Source organism: Salvelinus alpinus, chromosome 16 (assembly GCF_045679555.1).
Source record: "Salvelinus alpinus chromosome 16, SLU_Salpinus.1, whole genome shotgun sequence".
Classification (NCBI taxonomy): Eukaryota; Metazoa; Chordata; class Actinopteri; order Salmoniformes; family Salmonidae; genus Salvelinus; species Salvelinus alpinus.
In genome coordinates this window covers 52,011,600-52,033,834 of record NC_092101.1, presented here as the reverse complement: position 1 = coordinate 52,033,834, position 22,235 = coordinate 52,011,600, and the positions used below count along the sequence as shown (strand labels likewise).

The following is a 22,235-nucleotide window of genomic DNA, read 5'->3' as shown; positions in this document are numbered from 1 at the left end:
AGATGTTCAAACGTTCATAGATGACCAAATCAAATGTATTTATATAGCCCTTCTTACATCAGCTGATATCTCAAAGTGCTGTACAGAAACCCAGCCTAAAACCCCCAAACAGCAAGCAATACAGATGTAGAAGCACGGTGGCTTGGAAAAACTCCCATGAAAGGCAGGAACCTAGGAAGAAACCTAGAGAGGAACCAATGTTATGCTGGTGAATGAGGACCCAAAAGCGACGTAATAAAAACAGAGTCTTTATTCCAGTATTAAACAAACAATGATTCTCCTGGATATTATCAAAGGTAAATCCAAAACAGGAAACTGAAATCCTCTCGTCAGTAGAGAGGAACGACTGGAGACGCGACCACAGACTGCAGGTCGCTTCAGGAAGGCACAGGCCGTAGCTGACATAGACACCTGCTCACACGCAGCATCTGAAGAAGGCAAAAACACGACAGGGCGGAACAAGGACACAGAACAGCAAACATCAAACAAGAATCCGACAAGGACAGAAGCGGAAAACAGAGGGCGAAATAGGGACTCTAATCAGAGGGCAAAATAGGGGACAGGTGTGAAAGAGTAAATGAGGTCGTTAGGAGAATGAGAAACAGCTGGGAGCAGGAACGGAACGATAGAGAGAGAGAGCGGGAGAGGGAGAGAGGGAGGAGGAGAGAGAGGGATAGAAAGAGGGAAAGAACCTAATAAGACCAGCAGAGGGAAGCACAGGGACAAGACATGATGATCAAAGACAAAACATGACAGTACCCCCCCACTCACCGAGCGCCTCCTGGCGCACTCGAGGAGGAACCCTGGCGGCAACGAAGGAAATCATCAATCAACGAACGGTCCAGCACGTCCCGAGATGGAACCCAACTCCTCTCCTCAGGACCGTAACCCTCCCAATCCACTAAGTACTGGTGACCACGTCCCCGAGAACGCATGTCCATGATCTTCCGTACCTTGTAAATAGGTGCGCCCTCGACAAGGACGGGGGGGGGGGAGGGAAGACGAACGGGGGCGCGAAGAAAAGGCTTGACACAAGAGACATGGAAGACAGGGTGGACGCGACGAAGATGTCGCGGAAGAAGCAGTCGCACAGCGACAGGATTGACGACCTGAGAGACACGGAACGGACCAATGAACCGCGGAGTCAACTTGCGAGAAGCTGTCGTAAGGGGAAGGTTACGAGTGGAAAGCCACACTCTCTGACCGCGACAATACCTAGGACTCTTAATCCTACGTTTATTGGCGGCTCTCACAGTCTGCGCCCTGTAACGGCAAAGTGCAGACCTGACCCTCCTCCAGGTGCGCTCACAACGTTGGACAAAAGCCTGAGCGGAGGGAACGCTGGACTCGGCGAGCTGGGACGAGAACAGAGGAGGCTGGTACCCAAGACTACTCTGAAATGGAGATAGCCCGGTAGCAGACGAAGGAAGCGAGTTGTGAGCGTACTCAGCCCAGGGGAGCTGTTCTGCCCAAGACGCAGGGTTTCGAAACGAAAGGCTGCGTAATATGCGACCAATCGACTGATTGGCCCTTTCTGCTTGACCGTTAGACTGGGGATGAAACCCGGAAGAGAGACTGACGGAAGCACCAATCAAACGACAGAACTCCCTCCAAAACTGTGACGTGAATTGCGGGCCTCTGTCTGAAACGGCGTCTAACGGGAGACCATGAATTCTGAACACATTCTCAATGATGATTTGTGCCGTCTCCTTAGCGGAAGGAAGCTTAGCGAGGGGAATGAAATGTGCCGCCTTAGAGAACCTATCGATAACCGTAAGAATCACAGTCTTCCCCGCAGACGAAGGCAGACCGGTAATAAAGTCTAAGGCGATGTGAGACCAAGGTCGAGAAGGAATGGGAAGCGGTCTGAGACGACCGGCAGGAGGAGAGTTACCTGACTTAGTCTGCGCGCAGTCCGAACAAGCAGCCACGAAACGGCGCGTGTCCCGCTCCTGAGTAGGCCACCAAAACCGCTGGCGAATAGAAGCAAGCGTACCCCGAACGCCGGGGTGGCCAGCTAACTTGGCAGAATGAGCCCACTGAAGAACAGCCAGACGAGTAGAGACAGGAACGAACAGAAGGTTACTAGGACAAGCGCGCGGCGACGCAGTGTGAGTGAGTGCTTGCTTTACCTGTCTCTCAATTCCCCAGACAGTCAACCCGACAACACGCCCTTCAGGGAGAATCCCCTCGGGGTCGGTAGAAGCCACAGAAGAACTAAAGAGACGGGATAAGGCATCAGGCTTGGTGTTCTTATTTCCCGGGCGATAGGAAATCACGAACTCGAAACGAGCGAAAAACAACGCCCAACGAGCTTGACGTGCATTAAGTCGTTTGGCAGAACGGATGTACTCAAGGTTCTTATGGTCAGTCCAAACGACAAAAGGGACGGTCGCCCCCTCCAACCACTGTCGCCATTCGCCTATGGCTAAGCGGATGGCGAGCAGTTCGCGGTTACCCACATCATAGTTGCGTTCCGATGGCGACAGGCGATGAGAAAAGTAAGCGCAAGGATGGACCTTATCGTCAGACTGGAAGCGCTGGGACAGAATGGCTCCCACGCCCACCTCTGAAGCGTCAACCTCGACAATGAATTGTTTAGTGACGTCAGGAGTAACAAGGATAGGGGCGGATGTAAAACGCTTCTTGAGGAGATCAAAAGCTCCCTGGGCGGAACCGGACCACTTAAAGCAAGTCTTGACAGAAGTCAGAGCTGTGAGAGGGGCAGCCACTTGACCGAAATTACGAATGAAACGCCGATAGAAATTAGCGAAACCGAGAAAGCGCTGCAACTCGACACGTGACTTAGGAACGGGCCAATCGCTGACAGCCTGGACCTTAGCGGGATCCATCTGAATGCCTTCAGCGGAAATAACAGAACCGAGAAATGTGACAGAGGAGACATGAAAGGCGCACTTCTCAGCCTTCACGTAGAGACAATTCTCTAAAAGGCGCTGGAGTACACGTCGAACGTGCTGAACATGAATCTCGAGTGACGGTGAAAAAATCAGGATATCGTCAAGGTAAACGAAAACAAAGATGTTCAGCATGTCTCTCAGTACATCATTAACTAATGCCTGAAAGACAGCTGGAGCATTAGCGAGACCGAACGGCAGAACCCGGTATTCAAAATGCCCTAACGGAGTGTTAAACGCCGTTTTCCACTCGTCCCCCTCTCTGATGCGTACGAGATGGTAAGCGTTACGAAGGTCCAACTTAGTAAAGAACCTGGCTCCCTGCAGAATCTCGAAGGCTGACGACATAAGGGGAAGCGGATAACGATTCTTAACCGTTATGTCATTCAGCCCTCGATAATCCACGCAGGGGCGCAGAGTACCGTCCTTCTTCTTAACAAAGAAAAACCCCGCTCCGGCGGGAGAGGAAGAAGGCACCACGGTACCGGCGTCGAGAGAAACAGACAGATAATCCTCGAGAGCCTTACGTTCGGGAGCCGACAGAGAGTATAGTCTACCCCGAGGGGGAGTGGTCCCCGGAAGGAGATCAATACAACAATCATACGACCGGTGAGGAGGAAGAGAGTTGGCTCTGGACCGACTGAAGACCGTGCGTAGATCATGATATTCCTCCGGCACTCCTGTCAAATCACCAGGTTCCTCCTGAGTAGAGGGGACAGAAGAAACAGGAGGGATAGCAGACATTAAACACTTCACATGACAAGAAACGTTCCAGGATAGGATAGAATTACTAGACCAATTAATAGAAGGATTATGACATACTAGCCAGGGATGACCCAAAACAACAGGTGTAAAAGGTGAACGAAAAATCAAAAAGGAAATGGTCTCACTGTGGTTACCAGATACTGTGAGGGTTAAAGGTAGTGTCTCACATCTGATACTGGGGAGAGGACTACCATCTAAGGCGAACATGGGCGTGGGCTTCCCTAACTGTCTGAGAGGAATGTCATGTTTCCGAGCCCATGCTTCGTCCATAAAACAACCCTCAGCCCCAGAGTCTATCAAGGCACTGCAGGAAGCAGCCGAACCGGTCCAGCGTAGATGGACCGACAAGGTAGTACAGGATCTTGATGGAGAGACCTGAGTAGTAGCGCTCACCAGTAGCCCTCCGCTTACTGATGAGCTCTGGCTTTTACTGGACATGACATGACAAAATGTCCAGCAGAACCGCAATAGAGGCAAAGGCGGTTGGTGATTCTCCGTTCCCTCTCCTTAGTCGAGATGCGAATACCTCCCAGCTGCATGGGCTCAGTCTCTGAGCCGATGGGAGGAGATGGTTGAGATGCGGAGAGGGGAAACACCGTTAACGCGAGCTCTCTTCCACGAGCTCGGTGACGAAGATCTACCCGTCGTTCTATGCGGATGGCGAGTGCAATCAAAGAGTCCACGCTGGAAGGAACCTCCCGGGAGAGAATCTCATCCTTAACCTCAGCGTGGAGTCCCTCCAGAAAACGAGCGAGCAACGCCGGCTCGTTCCAGTCACTGGATGCAGCAAGAGTGCGAAACTCTATAGAGTAATCCGTTATGGATCGATCACCTTGACATAGGGAAGCCAGGGCCCTGGAAGCCTCCTTCCCAAAAACTGAACGATCAAAAACCCGTATCATCTCCTCTTTAAAGTTCTGATAAACGTTAGAACACTCAGCCGTGTTGCGAGAATCCGTAGTCGCTGGGTCCATTCTTGGTCGGATTCTTCTGTTATGCTGGTGAATGAGGACCCAAAAGCGACGTAATAAAAACAGAGTCTTTATTCCAGTATTAAACAAACAATGATTCTCCTGGATATTATCAAAGGTAAATCCAAAACAGGAAACTGAAATCCTCTCGTCAGTAGAGAGGAACGACTGGAGACGCGACCACAGACTGCAGGTCGCTTCAGGAAGGCACAGGCCGTAGCTGACATAGACACCTGCTCACACGCAGCATCTGAAGAAGGCAAAAACACGACAGGGCGGAACAAGGACACAGAACAGCAAACATCAAACAAGAATCCGACAAGGACAGAAGCGGAAAACAGAGGGCGAAATAGGGACTCTAATCAGAGGGCAAAATAGGGGACAGGTGTGAAAGAGTAAATGAGGTCGTTAGGAGAATGAGAAACAGCTGGGAGCAGGAACGGAACGATAGAGAGAGAGAGCGGGAGAGGGAGAGAGGGAGGAGGAGAGAGAGGGATAGAAAGAGGGAAAGAACCTAATAAGACCAGCAGAGGGAAGCACAGGGACAAGACATGATGATCAAAGACAAAACATGACAACCAAGCTCTGAGGGGTGGCCAGTCCTCTTCTGGCTGTGCCGGGTGGAGATTATAACAGTACATGGCCAAGATGTTCAAACGTTCATAGATGACCAAATCAAATGTATTTATATAGCCCTTCTTACATCAGCTGATATCTCAAAGTGCTGTACAGAAACCCAGCCTAAAACCCCAAACAGCAAGCAATGCAGGTGTAGAAGCACAGTGGCTAGCAAAAATTCCCTAGAAAGGCCAAAACCTAGGAAGAAACCTACAGAGGAACCAGGCTATGAGGGGTGGCCAGTCCTCTTCTGGCTGTGCCGGGTGGAGATTATACCAGAACATGGCCAAGATGTTCAAATGTTCATAAATGACCAGCATGGTCAAATAATAATAATCACAGTAGTTGTCGAGGGTGCAACAAGTCAGAACCTCAGGAGTAAATGTCACTTGGCTTTTCATAGCCGATCATTCAGAGTATCTCTACCGCTCCTGCTGTCACTAGAGAGTCGAAAACAGCAGGTCTGGGACAAGGTAGCACGTCTGGTGAACAGGTCAGGGTTCCATAGCCGCAGGCAGAACAGTTTAAACTGGAGCAGCAGCACGACCAGGTGGACTGGGGACAGCAAGGAGTCATCAGGCCAGGTAGTCCTGAGGCATGGTCCTAGGGCTCAGGTTCTCCGAGAGAAGAGAGAGAGAAAGAGAGAGTGAGAAAGATTAGAGGGAACATAGTTAAATTCACACAGGCCACCGGATAGGAGAAATACTCCAGATATAACAGACTGACCCTAGCCCCTTACACATAAATTATTGCAGAATAATTACTGGAGACTGAGACAGGAGGGGTCGGGAGACATTCTGGCACTGGCCGATGATACCCCCGGACAGGGCCAACCAGGCAGGATATAACCCCACCCATTTTGCCAAAGCACAGCCCCCACACCACTAGAGGGATAACTTCAACCACCAACTTACCATCCTGAGACAAGGACAAGTATAGACCACGACCATCTCCCCCACGGCACGAACCTGAGGTGGGGTGTCAACCCGCACAGGAAGATCATGTCAGTGACTCAACCCACTCTAGTGCACAATTTTGAACATGAAAAGTTATTAATAAACAAATTAGGCACATTTGGGCAGTCTTGATACAACATTTTGAACAGAAATGCAATGGTTCATTTGATCAGTCTAACACGTTGCACAGACACTGCTGCCATCTAGTGGCCACAATATAAATTGCACCTGGACTGGAATAAAACATGGTACGAAAAATACAAAAGAACGGTTGTTTTTTTCTTTGTATTATCTTTTATCAGATGTAATGTGTTATATTCTCCTACATTCCTTTCACATTTCCACAAACTTAAAAGTGTTTCCTTTCAAATGGTATAAAGAATATGCATATCCTTGCTTCAGGGCCTGAGCTACAGGCAGTTAGATTTGGGTATGTCATTTCAGGTGAAAATTGGAAAAAAAAGGGGCAGATCCTTAAGAGGCAAAACACTGCCATGTTTAGTTTTGCCCAACCTAGGTCGAGGCACAGACCCAGTCTCAATGGGGATAGCTGAGCTGACTACACTGACTGTGCTAGTGGGAGACTCCACTGTGCTGCCAGACTGGCTAACAGCCTGCTGCCTGGCCTGCACCTTATCTCATTGTGGAGCTAGAGGAGTTAGAACCCTGTTTATGTTGGTAGATAAGATGAGAGCACCCCTCCAGCTAGGATGGAGTCTGTCACTCCTCAGCAGTCCAGGCTTGATCCTGTTTGTGGGTGAGTTCCAGAAAGAGGTCCAATTATCTACAAATTCTATCTTTTGGGAGGGGCAGAAAACAGTTTTCAACCAGCGATTGAGTTATGAGACTCTGCTGTAGAGCTCATCACTCCCCCTAACTGGGAGGGGGCCAGAGACAATTACTCGATGCCAACACATCTTTATAGCTGATTTACACGGTGAAGCTATGTTGCGCTTGGTGACCTAACACACAAATTATCCTGCAACAGTTCTCCTGCAACAGTTCTCCTGCAATGGTTATCCTGCAACAGTACAACAAGGTAACAGACAGACCAGGCTAAAACTAGATTACAGGACAAGGTAACAGACAGACCAGGCTAAAACTAGATTACAGGACAATGTAACAGACAGGCCAGGCTAAAACTAGATTACAGGACAAGGTAACAGACAGGCCAGGCTGAGACTAGATTACAGGACAAGGTAACAGACAGGCCAGGCTGAGACTAGATTACAGGACAAGGTAACAGACAGGCCAGGCTGAGACTAGATTACAGGACAAGGTAACAGACAGGCCAGGCTGAGACTAGATTACAGGACAAGGTAACAGACAGGCCAGGCTGAGACTAGATTACAGGCCAAGGTAACAGACAGGCCAGGCTGAGACTAGATTACAGGACAAGGTAACAGACAGGCCAGGCTGAGACTAGATTACAGGACAAGGTAACAGACAGGCCAGGCTGAGACTAGATTACAGGCCAAGGTAACAGACAGGCCAGGCTGAGACTAGATTACAGGCCAAGGTAACAGACAGGCCAGGCTGAGACTAGATTACAGGACAAGGTAACAGACAGGCCAGGCTGAGACTAGATTACAGGACAAGGTAACAGACAGGCCAGGCTGAGACTAGATTACAGGCCAAGGTAACAGACAGGCCAGGCTGAGACTAGATTACAGGACAAGGTAACAGACAGGCCAGGCTGAGACTAGATTACAGGACAAGGTAACAGACAGGCCAGGCTGAGACTAGATTACAGGACAAGGTAACAGACAGGACAGGCTGAGACTAGATTACAGGCCAAGGTAACAGACAGGCCAGGCTGAGACTAGATTACAGGACAAGGTAACAGACAGGCCAGGATGAGACTAGATTACAGGACAAGGTAACAGACAGGCCAGGCTGAGACTAGATTACAGGACAAGGTAACAGACAGGCCAGGCTGAGACTAGATTACAGGACAAGGTAACAGACAGGCCAGGCTGAGACTAGATTACAGGAAAAGGTAACAGACAGACCAGGCTGAGACTAAGGTTCAGTTATCACTTTCCTAGGCGGCTCTGACTGAGTGACCGTCTTCAAAGCCATTCCTCTTTGCTGCTATAAAGGGAAAGGTATGCATACACATTACAGTACAGGACAAAGTACAGGACGGCAAAGACAAGGCTGAAAATGGCAATGTTTTCAAAGTATCTGTCGTATGAGGGAGAGGGTTAAGTGTTCTTTGTAGGGAGCAGTGGAGAACTGAAGGGTTTTGGGGGGGAAACACTTGAGCATACAGGAGATACTGTGTCTTAAGGGGATAAACTATGATAATACAGTAAGACAACTTTCTAGATCCACCTCAAATTGTTTGGTTCTACAGCTTCTACTGTTGCCATGGAGCTGAGGCTTGGAATGGACCTCTCCAGGAGGAAGACATTACTGTGTTTAGTGAAACTGTTCAGAACCGAAGCTTGTCTCTCATCTCACGAGAGAGAGAGAGAGAGAGAGAGAGAGAGAGAGAGAGAGAGAGAGAGAGAGAGAGAGCGAGAGAGAGAGAGCGAGTGAGAGCTCACAATGTGGCATGAATAGTTTGCGGGAGAGACGTTAATTGATTCAGCTAACAGTTTGAAAACAAGCGTGACTGTAATTTCAAATGCCTGGCTGCCACAGCCTTTGATGTCTTAATATAATATATGCCATTTAGCTGACACTTTTATCCAAAGTGACTTACAGTTTACGTATGGTTGGTCCAGGGTATCCAACCCACTACCCGTTACAAGCAACCATGCTCTACCAACTGAGCCACAAAGGACCACGTATCTTAAGTGACATATGAATTATAATCAGACCTGACTCCTAGTTACCTCTAGTTACCTCTTGTTACCTCTTATTCACCCTTTGCCAGTTCCTCCAGGATTCTTTCATTCTTCGATCGCAAAATGTTTTGCAAAATCAGCAATTCTCGTGTATAATATGCTAGGGCTTGCAACTTTCACCAATCACTGCACTATTTCCACATAATATGAATCAATCAAGCAACACGCCAACAAACTTTTTCCCCTCGTCAGTGCATTTTCGTAAAACAATTGGCATGAAAAATCAATCATTTTTGCCAACAAACATCACAAAGAATCCCTGTGACAGTGCTTGAGGCATGGCTACAGACCTGGGTTCGATCCCCGGCTTTGTCTTCAGACGAAGAGGAGGACATCTGCCGTTACAGGCATAGCCAAAGACACGACACTTCTCTCTACAGCACTAACTAACGCAGATCATAACATCTCTTGGGGTGAGTTCAGCCACTCAAACGCATATGCCATCATACGATATCTCAATATTTTCTCATGGGGTAAATTGAGCAACCCTTGTACTATGGTTATTCTATGTAATTATATGGTTATTCTATGTAATTCTATGATATTATATGTAATTCTATGATTATTCTATGCAATTCTATGCTTATTCCATGTAATTCTATGATTATTCCATGTAATTCTATGGTAATTCTATGGTTATTCTATGTAATTCTATGGTTATTCCATGTATTTCTATGGTTATTCCATGTACTTCTATTGTTATTCCATGTAATTCTATGATTATTCTATGTAATTCTATGGTTATTCCATGTAATTCTATGATTATTCCATGTAATTCTATGGTTATTCCATGTAATTCTATGGTTATTCCATGTAATTCTATGGTTATTCCATGTAATTCTATGATTATTCTATGATTAGGGCCATCATTTCTTTGTTATGTAGGGAATCTCACATGGAGAAGAAATTTCTTCTACTTTTAACCCTGGGAGGTCAACATTTCATGGGAAAAGTCGTAAGCAAGTTAGTTCCAAAATATAGATTTTCACCAAGTAAAATGAATTTATTGTGTTAGAGGTTTTATGATGCATGTACAGTTGAAGTCGGAAGTTTACATACACCTTAGCCAAATACATTTGAACTCAGTTTTTCACAATTCCTGACATTTAATCCTAGTAAAAATTCCCTGTCTTAGGTCAGTTAGGATCACCACTTTATTTTAAGAATGTGAAATGTCAGAATAATAGTAGAGAGAATTATTTATTTCAGCTTTTATTTCTTTCATTACATTCCCAGTGGGTCAGAAGTTTACATACACTCAATTAGAATTTGGTAGCATTGCCTTTAAATTGTTTAACTTGGGTCAAACGTTTCGGGGTGCCTTCCACAAGCTTCCCACAATAAGTTTGGTGAATTTTGGCCCATTCCACCTGACATAGCTGGTGTAACTGCGTCAGGTTTTTAGGCCTCCTTGCTCGCACACACTTTTTCAGTTCTGCCCACAAATTTTCTATAGGATTGAGGTCAGGGCTTAGTGTACCTTGACTTTGTTGTCTTTAAGCCATTTTTCCACAACTTTGGAAATATGCTTGGGGTCATTGTCCATTTGGAAGACCCCTTTGTGACCAAGTTTTAACTTCCTGACTGATGTCTTGAGATGTTGCTTCAATATATCCACATAATTTTCCCTCCTCATGGCTCCATCTATTTTGTGATGTGCACCAGTCCCTCCTGCAGCAACGCACCCCCTACAACATGATGGTGCCACACCCGTGCTTCACTGATGGGATGGTGTTCTTCGGCTTGCAAGCCTCCCCCTTTTTTCTCCAAATATAACAATGGTCTTTATGCCCAAACAGTTCTATTTTTGTTTCATCAGAACAGAGGACATTTCTCCAAAAAGTACGATCTTTGTCCCCATGTGCAGTTGCAAACCATAGTCTGGCTTTTTTATGGTGGTTTTGGAGCAGTGGCTTCTTCCTTGCTGAGCGACCTATCAGGTTATGTCGATATAGGACTCGTTTTACTGTGGATATAGATACTTTTGTACCTGTTTCCTCCAACATCACAAGGTCCTTTGCTGTTGTTCTGGGATTGATTTGCACGTTTCGCATCAAAGTACGTTCATCTCTAGGAGACAGAACTTGTCTCCTTCCTGAGCAGTATGACTGCTGCGTGGTCCCATGGTGTTTATACTTGTGTACTATTGTTAGTACAGATGAACGTGGTACCTTCAGGCGTTTGGAAATTGCTCACAAGGTTGAACCAGACTTGTGGAGGTCTCCAATTCTTTTCTGAGGTCTTGGCTGATTTCTTTTGATTTTCTCATGATGTCAAGCAAAGAGGCACTGAGTTTGAAGGTAGGCCTTGAAATTACATAATTTTATGTAATTTTCCAAGCTGTTTAAAGGCACAGTCAACTTAGTGTATGTAAACTTCTGACCCACTGGAATTGTGATACAGTGAAATAATCTGTCTGTAAACAATTGTTGGAAAAATTACTTGTGTCATGTACAAAGTAGATGTTCTAACTGACTTGCCAAAACTATAGTTTGTTAACAAGACATTTGTGAAGTGGTTGAGAAACGAGTTTCAATGAATCCAACCTAAGTGTATGAAAACTTCCGACTTCAACTGTATCTAGACCAAAGTAGTTACTTCAGATTCTTCTATACATCAGTTTGGTTTCTATAAGATCTATATGATTCTTCTAGTTTGGTTTCTATAAGCTTCAATAGGACGTCCTAAACCTAGCATGAAAGTGAATCCTTGTAGCTGTATGGGCCAATATAGTCAAAATATTCGCCTTGAGTTAAGTTTAGCCAATGACCATGGAGTAAATTGAGCCAATGGCAAGACGAGCAAATTGAGCCAATGGCAAGACGAGCAAATTGAGCCAATGGCAAATGGCAAAACGAGCAAATTGAGCCAATGGCAAGACGAGCAAATTGAAGTGTTTTCTTCCCAGGCGTGTAATATCACTGGGATATGAGGTAACAACAGGGCCGATGTAACATGTTTTAAGGGATCTATTCAATCCACATCGTGGAAGTTCAGCTTTACAGCGTGATTTAAATTTAAAGACAACGTCGCCGCTTTAGCGGAAACTGCATTCAAGGTAAAAAAAAAAGAAAGATAAATGTAACCTTTATTTAACTAGGCAAGTCAGTTAAGAACAACAGTCTTATCTATAAATGACGGCCTAGGAGCAGTGGGTTAAACCTCTTGGCGCACGGATCCCCTTTAACTGGATCATTTTCGTAAACAACCGTTGAATTGCAGAGCGCCAAATAATAAAAAAAAAAAAAAATATATTCATTTTCATGAAATCGCAAGTGAAATATACCAAAACACAGCTTAGCTTGTTGTTAATCCACCTATCGTGTCAGATTTTGAAAATATGCTTTACAGCGAAAAGCAATTCAATCGTTTGTGAGTTTATCGATCACTAGACAAAACATTACGAACAGCTAGCAGCAATGTAGATTGGTCACAAAAGTCCAAAAAGCAATAAAATTAATCGCTTACCTTTGATGATCTTCGGATGTTTGCACTCACAAGACTCCCAGTTACACAATAAATGTTCCTTTTGTTCGATAAATATTATTTTTATATCCAAAAACCTCCATTTGGTTGGTGCGTTATGTTCAGAAATCAACAGGATCCAGCAGTCATGAAGGGAAGACGAAAATTCCAAATAGTATCCCTAAAGTTCGTAGAAACATGTCAAACGTTTTTTATAATCAATCCTCAGGTTGTTTTTAACATAACTAATCGATCATATTTCAACCGGACGGTAAACTATCAATACTAGAGAGAAAGAAAATGTCGAGCAACAACTTTCGCGCGCAAGAACTAATCAAAGGACACCTGGCCATCCACTGACGCGTTCTGATAAATCTCGCTCATTTTTCAGAATAAAAGCTTGAAACTATGTCTAAAGCCTGTTCACAACCTGTGGAAGCCATTGCAAATGGTTCTGGTTGATATCCCTTTAAATGGAGGATAGGCAGGCAATGGAACAGTGATTTTTCAAAATAAGAGCCACATCCGGGTTGGATTTCCTCAGGTTTTCAGGTCAGTTCTGTTATACTCACAGACAATATTTTGACAGTTTTGGAAACTTTAGAGTGTTTTCTATCCTAATCTGTCAATTATATGCATATTCTAGCATCTGGGCCTGAGAAATAGGCCGTTTACATTGGGAATGTAATTTTTCCAAACATAAATATTCTGCCTCCTAGCGTCAAGAAGTTTTAACTTACCCTGTCCCACGGCTCAAATTATCCCAAATTGAGCTAAGAAAGCACTTTTTTTTGGACAAGCAATGTTTAAAAACTTTAATATTTACATTAATATTTCCAGGGATACACAACATCCTGAAATATATGTAGATATCTTTGTCAGCAAAAAAAAACTATATTTCCCTTGACGTAGTGACGCTAAATGTTAAAAGTGACTCAACTTACCCCACTCTCCCCTATCACTCATTCCGTGGTCCTTATCGCGGTTGAGTCCCTAATGACATTCTATACGGCTCTGGTCAAAATAGGTGCACTTCATATAGAATAGGGAGGCATATGGGACTCCGACCATACCTCTAATAATCTAAATCAGAGATCTGAGTGCACAGCAACATGCAGGCTTGTCTTATCTCGTCTAGAAATTCACTTCTGACTTTCACAGCATTGGAAGGTAGCAGGATGCGCCACAATTCATTAGCACCGTACAGTACAGTACACACCAGGACATTTCATACGGACAGGTTTAACGTCAACGTCGTTAAATGTGACATACCCAAAGGCCTCCTATGCTTATTGCTGTTATCGTTGTAAAATAAAGGTGAAATAAAAATAGTAGTGTAATAGTATTGAGCATGAAAGGGCAGGGCTACAGTCACATACCTCAAGTTAAATGAGGAAATAGTATTAGATGTAATAACGCAGGATGCACAGCTCTGGCGTGTCATGTCCTGTCCTGGTATTTCTGACCCTGTGTCTGTCTGTGTGTGACTCTGTAGTGTGTCATTTGCATTGGAACACTAACCTCACCAGCAATACACCCAAATGCCTGGAGCTAAAGTTAAATTATATGTACTGGGGGGGGGGGGCTTAACTAAACAGGCCACATGTCATGTCAGGACAGTCTTGATATTCTGTGTTTCACTCTGTCACTATCACTGACCTCACCCTACTTCCTCAATCACATCAATCTCCACCTGGCTCGAGGCTACAGGCTTATGTTAGAACACTGACCTTTGACCTTGCCAATTGTTGCCATGGTACCTCCGAATGTCCTGGTCCGGAAGAGTGTTATAAAAGAGAGAAGGGGGGGAGAGGGGCATCGAAGAGGAGGATCACGGTGAGATAGGGGAGATAGTGATTGGAGAGGAGGGGAGATGGGGATTGGAGAGGAGGGGAGATGGGGATTGGAGGGGAGATGGGGATTGGAGAGGAGGGGAGATGGGGATGGGGATTGGAGAGGCGGGGAGATGGGGATGGGGGTGGGGATTGGAGAGGAGGGGAGATGGGGATTGGAGGGGAGATGGGGATTGGAGGGGAGGGGAGATGGGGATTGGAGGGGAGGGGAGATGGGGACTGGAGGGGAGGGGAGATGGGGATTGGAGGGGAGGGGAGATGGGGATTGGAGAGGAGGCCGAGATGGGGATTGGAGAGGAGGGGAGATGGGGATGGGGATTGGAGAGGCGGGGAGATGGGGATGGGGGTGGGGATTGGAGAGGAGGGGAGATGGGGATTGGAGGGGAGATGGGGATTGGAGGGGAGGGGAGATGGCGATTGGAGGGGAGGGGAGATGGGGATTGGAGGGGAGGGGAGATGGGGATTGGAGGGGAGGGGAGATGGGGATTGGAGAGGAGGCCGAGATGGGGATTGGAGAAGAGGGGAGATGGGGATTGGAGGGGAGATGGGGATGGGGCGAGGAGAGGAGGGGAGATGGGGATTGGAGAGGAGGGGAGATGGGGATTGGAGAGGAGGGGAGATGGGGATTGGAGGGGAGGGGAGATGGCGATTGGAGAGGAGGGGAGATGGGGATTGGAGAGGAGATGGGGATTGGAGGGGAGGGGAGATGGGGATTGGAGGGGAGGGGAGATGGCGATTGGAGAGGAGGGGAGATGGGGATTGGAGAGGAGGGGAGATGGGGATTGGAGAGGAGGATGAGATGGGGATTGGAGGGGAGATGGGGATTGGAGGGGAGATGGGGATTGGAGGGGAGGGGAGATGGGGATTGGAGGGGAGATGGGGATTGGAGGGGAGGGGAGATGGGGATTGGAGAGGAGGGGAGATGGGGATGGAGATTGGAGGGGAGGGGAGTCGGGGATGGGGAGAGGAGGGGGGGGGGGCGTCGGATGGGGATTGGAAAGGAGATGGGGATTGGAGGGGAGGGGAAATAGTGATGGGGATTGGATGGGAGATGGGGATTGGAGAGGAGGGGAGATGAGGATTGGAGAGGAGAGGAGATGGGGATTGGAGAGGATATGGGGATTGGAGGGGAAATGGGGATTGGAGAGGAGATGAGGATTGGAGAGGAGAGGGGATTGGATTGGAGATGAGGATTGGAGAGGAGGGGACGGGACGAGACGGGAGATGGGGATTGGAGAGGAGATGGAGAGAGGAGACGGGGATTGGAGGGGAGATGGGGATTGGAGTGGAGGGGGGTTGAGGATTGGAGGGAACGGAAGGGGAGTTGATGATTGGAGGGGAGGGGAGATGGGGATTGGAGGGGAGATGGGAATTGGAGGGAAGGGGACGGGAGATGGGGATTGGAGAGGACATGGGGATTTTTAGGGGAGATGGGGATTGGAGGGGAGATGGGGATTGGAGAGGACATGGGGATTTTTAGGGGAGATGGGGATTGGAGGGGAGATGGGGATTGGAGGGGAGATGGGGATTGGAGGGAAGGGGATGGGAGATGGAGATGGGGATTGGAGGGGAGATGGGGATTGGAGGGGAGGGGAGATGGGGATTGGAGGGGAGATGGGGATTGGAGGGGAGAGGAGGGGAGATGGGGATTGGAAGGGAGGGGAGATGGGGATTGGAGGGGAGGGGAGATGGGGATTGGAGAGGAGGGGAGATGGGGATTGGAGGGGAGATGGGGATTGGAGAGGAGGATGAGATGGGGATTGGAGGGGAGATGGGGATTGGAGGGGAGGGGAGATGGGGATCGGAGAGGAGGGGAGTCGGGGATGGGGAGAGGAGGGGAGGGGCGTCGGATGGGGATTGGAAAGGAGATGGGGATTGGAGGGGAGGGGAAATAGTGATGGGGATTGGATGGGAGATTGGGATTGGAGGGGAGGGGATACAGGGATTGGAGAGGAGAGGGGATTGGATTGGAGAGGAGGATTGGAGAGGAGGGGACGGGACGGGACGAGACGGGAGATGTAGATTGGAGAGGAGCTGGAGATTGGAGGGGAGATGGGGATGGGGATTGGAGGGGAGATGGGGATTGGAGGGGAGGGGAGATGGGGATTGGAGGGGAGAGGAGGGGAGATGGGGATTGGAGAGGAGGGGAGATGGGGATTGGAGAGGAGGGGAGATGGGGATTGGAGGGGAGATGGGGATTGGAGGGGAGAGGAGGGGAGATGGGGAATGGAGGGGAGGGGAGATGGGGAGAGGAGGGGAGATGGGGATTGGAGGGGAGGGGAGGGGAGATGGGGATTGGAGGGGAGGGGAGATGGGGATTGGAGAGGAGGGGAGATGGGGATTGGAGGGGAGATGGGGATTGGAGAGGAGGATGAGATGGGGATTGGAGGGGAGATGGGGATTGGAGGGGAGGGGAGATGGGGATTGGAGAGGAGGGGAGATGGGGATTGGAGGGGAGGGGAGATGGGGATGGGGATTGGAGGGGAGGGGCGTCGGATGGGGATTGGAAAGGAGATGGGGATTGGAGGGGAGTCGGACGGGGAGAGGAGGGGGGGGAGATGGGGATTGGAGGGGAGGGGAAATAGTGATGGGGATTGGATGGGAGATGGGGATTGGAGGGGAGGGGAGATGGGGATTGGAGTGGAGAGGAGATGGGGATTGGAGGGGAGATGGGGATGGGGATTGGAGAGGAGGCCGAGATGGGGATTGGAGAAGAGGGGAGATGGGGATTGGAGGGGAGATGGGGATGGGGCGAGGAGAGGAGGGGAGATGGGGATTGGAGAGGAGGGGAGATGGGGATTGGAGAGGAGGGGAGATGGGGATTGGAGGGGAGGGGAGATGGCGATTGGAGAGGAGGGGAGATGGGGATTGGAGAGGAGATGGGGATTGGAGGGGAGGGGAGATGGGGATTGGAGGGGAGGGGAGATGGCGATTGGAGAGGAGGGGAGATGGGGATTGGAGAGGAGGGGAGATGGGGATTGGAGAGGAGGATGAGATGGGGATTGGAGGGGAGATGGGGATTGGAGGGGAGATGGGGATTGGAGGGGAGGGGAGATGGGGATCGGAGGGGAGATGGGGATTGGAGGGGAGGGGAGATGGGGATTGGAGAGGAGGGGAGATGGGGATGGAGATTGGAGGGGAGGGGAGTCGGGGATGGGGAGAGGAGGGGGGGGGGGCGTCGGATGGGGATTGGAAAGGAGATGGGGATTGGAGGGGAGGGGAAATAGTGATGGGGATTGGATGGGAGATGGGGATTGGAGAGGAGGGGAGATGAGGATTGGAGAGGAGAGGAGATGGGGATTGGAGAGGATATGGGGATTGGAGGGGAAATGGGGATTGGAGAGGAGATGGAGAGAGGAGACGGGGATTGGAGGGGAGGGGGGTTGAGGATTGGAGGGAACGGAAGGGGAGTTGATGATTGGAGGGGAGGGGAGATGGGGATTGGAGGGGAGATGGGAATTGGAGGGAAGGGGACGGGAGATGGGGATTGGAGAGGACATGGGGATTTTTAGGGGAGATGGGGATTGGAGGGGAGATGGGGATTGGAGGGGACATGGGGATTTTTAGGGGAGATGGGGATTGGAGGGGAGATGGGGATTGGAGGGGAGATGGGGATTGGAGGGAAGGGGATGGGAGATGGGGATTGGAGAGGAGATGGGGATTGGAGGGGAGATGGGGATTGGAGGGGAGGGGAGATGGGGATTGGAGGGGAGATGGGGATTGGAGGGGAGAGGAGGGGAGATGGGGATTGGAGGGGAGGGGAGATGGGGATTGGAGGGGAGGGGAGATGGGGATTGGAGAGGAGGGGAGATGGGGATTGGAGGGGAGATGGGGATTGGAGAGGAGGATGAGATGGGGATTGGAGGGGAGATGGGGATTGGAGGGGAGGGGAGATGGGGATCGGAGAGGAGGGGAGTCGGGGATGGGGAGAGGAGGGGAGGGGCGTCGGATGGGGATTGGAAAGGAGATGGGGATTGGAGGGGAGGGGAAATAGTGATGGGGATTGGATGGGAGATTGGGATTGGAGGGGAGGGGATACAGGGATTGGAGAGGAGAGGGGATTGGATTGGAGATGAGGATTGGAGAGGAGGGGACGGGACGGGACGAGACGGGAGATGTAGATTGGAGAGGAGCTGGAGATTGGAGGGGAGATGGGGATGGGGATTGGAGGGGAGATGGGGATTGGAGGGGAGGGGAGGTGGGGATTGGAGGGGAGAGGAGGGGAGATGGGGATTGGAGAGGAGGGGATATGGGGATTGGAGAGGAGGGGAGATGGGGATTGGAGGGGAGATGGGGATTGGAGGGGAGAGGAGGGGAGATGGGGAATGGAGGGGAGGGGAGATGGGGAGAGGAGGGGAGATGGGGATTGGAGGGGAGGGGAGGGGAGATGGGGATTGGAGGGGAGGGGAGATGGGGATTGGAGAGGAGGGGAGATGGGGATTGGAGGGGAGATGGGGATTGGAGAGGAGGATGAGATGGGGATTGGAGGGGAGATGGGGATTGGAGGGGAAGGGAGATGGGGATTGGAGAGGAGGGGAGATGGGGATTGGAGGGGAGGGGAGATGGGGATGGGGATTGGAGGGGAGGGGCGTCGGATGGGGATTGGAAAGGAGATGGGGATTGGAGGGGAGTCGGACGGGGAGAGGAGGGGGGGGGAGATGGGGATTGGAGGGGAGGGGAAATAGTGATGGGGATTGGATGGGAGATGGGGATTGGAGGGGAGGGGAGGGGAGATGGGGATTGGAGTGGAGAGGAGATGGGGATTGGAGGGGAGATGGGGATGGGGATTGGAGAAAAGGGGATACGGGGATTGGATGGGAGATGGGGATTGGAGAGGAGGGGAGATGAGGCTTGGAGAGGAGAGGAGATGGGGATTGGAGGGGAAATGGGGATTGGAGAAAAGGGGATATGGGGATTGGAGAGGAGATGGGGATTGGAGGGGAAATGGGGATTGGAGGGGAAATGGGGATTGGAGAAAAGGGGATATGGGGATTGGAGAGGAGATGAGGATTGGAGAGGAGAGGAGAGGGGATTGGATTGGAGATGAGGATTGGAGAGGAGGGGACGGGACGGGACGAGACAGGGATTGGAGAGGAGATGGAGAGAGGAGATGGGGATTGGAGGGGAGATGGGGATTGGAGTGGAGGGGGGTTGAGGATTGGAGGGAACGGAAGGGGAGTTGATTATTGGAGGGGAGGGGAGATGGGGATTGGAGGGGAGATGGGGATTGGAGGGAAGGGGACGGGAGATGGGGATTAGAGAGGAGATGGAGATTGGAGGGGAGATGGGGACAGGAGATGGGGATTGAAGAAGAGATGGGGATTGGATATGGGAATTGGAGATGAATGAGGACGGAGGCACCACCCAACAGGTGGTGTTGATTTATAAGGGCTTTGGCCTCTCCATGAGTTGGAACTGAACCCCATACAAGACAATCTCAGATCAAAGAACTGTTGTGGATCACAATCCCCTGTCAAACCACTCAGCTTCCTCCAACCAGCATTCTCTCTCTCTCTCTCTCTCTCTCTCTCTCTCTCTCTCTCTCTCTCTCTCTCTCTCTCTCTCTCTCTCTCTCTCTCTCTCTCTCTCTCTCTCTCTCTCTCTCTCTCTCTCTCTCTCTCTCTCTCTCTCTCTCTCTCTCTGGAATCACGAACAACAACAACATAAAGCAACAATCTGATATTGACAGTAAACATTACACACACAAAATCTTTCAAGAGAAAAGCAACGTTTAAAATATGATATTATTAGCAGTTTTAAAATGTAGTACAACATTTAAAATGTTACATAAGCTCTCTCTCGCTACGATACACTACAGTAAAAACAACAGCTCTCTACAGACTTATTGACACAGACTTACAACAGATAACGTTCCTTCTTGTGTGTGTGTGTGTGTGTGTCTGTGTGCACATGAGAGAGCTGGACAGGCAGGGAGAGCAGATGCATTAGAGAGATGAGAAAGCTAGGGTGGACTGTGATTCCAGTTTATGGGGGCTGGACACGATATCACTCCCACACCTGAGGTCTCTCTCTTACACACACACACACACACACACACACACACACACACACACACACACACACACACACACACACACACACACACACACACACACACACACACACACACACACACACACACACACACACACACACACACACACACACACACACACACACACACACACACACACACACACACACACACACACACACACACACACACACACACACACACACACACACACACACCTCTTGAAGCAACAGGTTTTGCATGAATGAAAGAGCACATTCTCTTGCATAAATCACACGCTCTGCTCTCCTTTACTCACGTAGAGTCCCGAGTGCCTGTCACCGAAGAAGGGGAACGCCACAGAGATCTCCACCAGGCCTGAGCCTCCATCGTCCTGAGAGATCGTCTGGAAATCCCCCCAGTCCTGGCCAAAGGGGTAGAAGTCCTCCAGGGGCACTGACGGCTCGACCAGCCCAGGGAGAAACAGCAGATCCAGGCAGAGCAGGGTGCAGAGGCAGGGTAGTAAGGTTCCAGGTACCATGGCAGCTCTAGGCACCATCACCATGACCTCAGCCTCTCGTCAGAACAGGAGAAGAGGGGGACAGGACAGTATCTCTTATTCTACAACACCAGCAGCCCTTTAAATCTTCTGTGTCTCAATTTCTCTGTCCTTCTTAAACTCTCTCACTCTTTCTCAGGGATGGAGGTGACAGGGACAGTCAAGGCAGGCAGAGGGTATCAGAGGGCAGGGGAGGGGTGGCAGGATACCTGGGGTAGCAGCAAGACAGGATAGGAACGGGATATTTTTTCCACAGATGTAGCAACAGCAGCCCTTTAAATTCAATCGTCCAATCTCTCTGTCCCTCTCTTTCTTTCTCTCTTTCTCGCTCTCTCTGTTGTGCCCCTCTTAGTTGTGCCGGTTGTCTGAGACAAGGGGATAGACTCCTTGCATTTTGCTTGCTGCTTTCTGCTGGGTGCTTCGTTGGTTCGTAAGCTGTGCTGTTGCTGCTCCGTCTCACAGAAATAAAATGAGGGAAAGACAGAAAGAAAGGGGGAGCAGAGTGATTCGACACAAGTTTTATTTTTTTTGTCCCCGATGGTGAGCTTAGAAATATTCTCAATAAAAGCCCTATTCTGCCTGCCAAAGGAGTTCTTTCAGCTCCGCTCGGCCCCACGCCCCTGGGGATTCACTACCTCGCATAATGAGGGGCCATTGGCCAATGGTAAAGGAGAGGCCAGTAACTGGATAAGCACTGGGCGGACCTATGATAATCAAAGGAGTTCTTTAAAGAAACTATCTGACAAGGCTTTCCCCTCTCCTCTCCTTCCCTGCTGTACCCTCCCCTCCACTCTCCTCTCCTCTCCTCCCCTGCTGTACCCTCCCCTCCTCTCTCCTCTCCTCCCCTCTCCTCCCATCACCCCCCCTCTCCTCTCCTCCCCTGCTGTACCCTCCCCTCCACTCCCCTCTCCTCTCCTCCCCTCCTCTCTCCTCTCCTCGCCTCTCCTCCCATCACCCCTCCTCTCCTCTCCTCCTCTCTCCTCTCCTCCCCTCTCCTCCCCTCCACTCTCCTCTCCTCACCTCTCCTCTCCTCCTCTCTCATCCCCTCCCTCCCGTCCCCTCCCCTCCCCTCCACTCTCCTCTCCTCGCCTCTCCTCCCCTCTCCTCCCATCACCCCTCCTCTCCTCTCCTCCCCTCCTCTCTCCTCTCCTCCCCTCTCCTCCCCTCTCATCCCCTCCCTCCCTCCCTCTCATCCTCTCCCCTCCACTCTCCTCTCCTCTCCTTAACCCTTTACTCTGTGTAAAGCTACCTCCTATCAGAGTATG

General features: G+C 49.8%; 1 protein-coding gene across 2 annotated transcripts in view; it reads right to left on the bottom strand.

The window, feature by feature from the left end:
- Positions 1–21,582, bottom strand: part of LOC139541665 (sushi, nidogen and EGF-like domain-containing protein 1) — a 138,579-nt gene extending 116,997 nt beyond the window's left edge. The window contains exon 1 of one of the 2 annotated variants that reach the window (XM_071346579.1): positions 20,731–21,582. In XM_071346579.1, coding sequence (XP_071202680.1) covers positions 20,731–20,976 — 246 coding nt within the window. In that variant the 5' untranslated portion in view covers positions 20,977–21,582. The remainder of the gene's footprint in view (positions 1–20,730) is intronic. The other variant, XM_071346580.1, reaches the window with a different exon arrangement.
- Between the last annotated feature and the right edge of the window lie 653 nt (positions 21,583–22,235).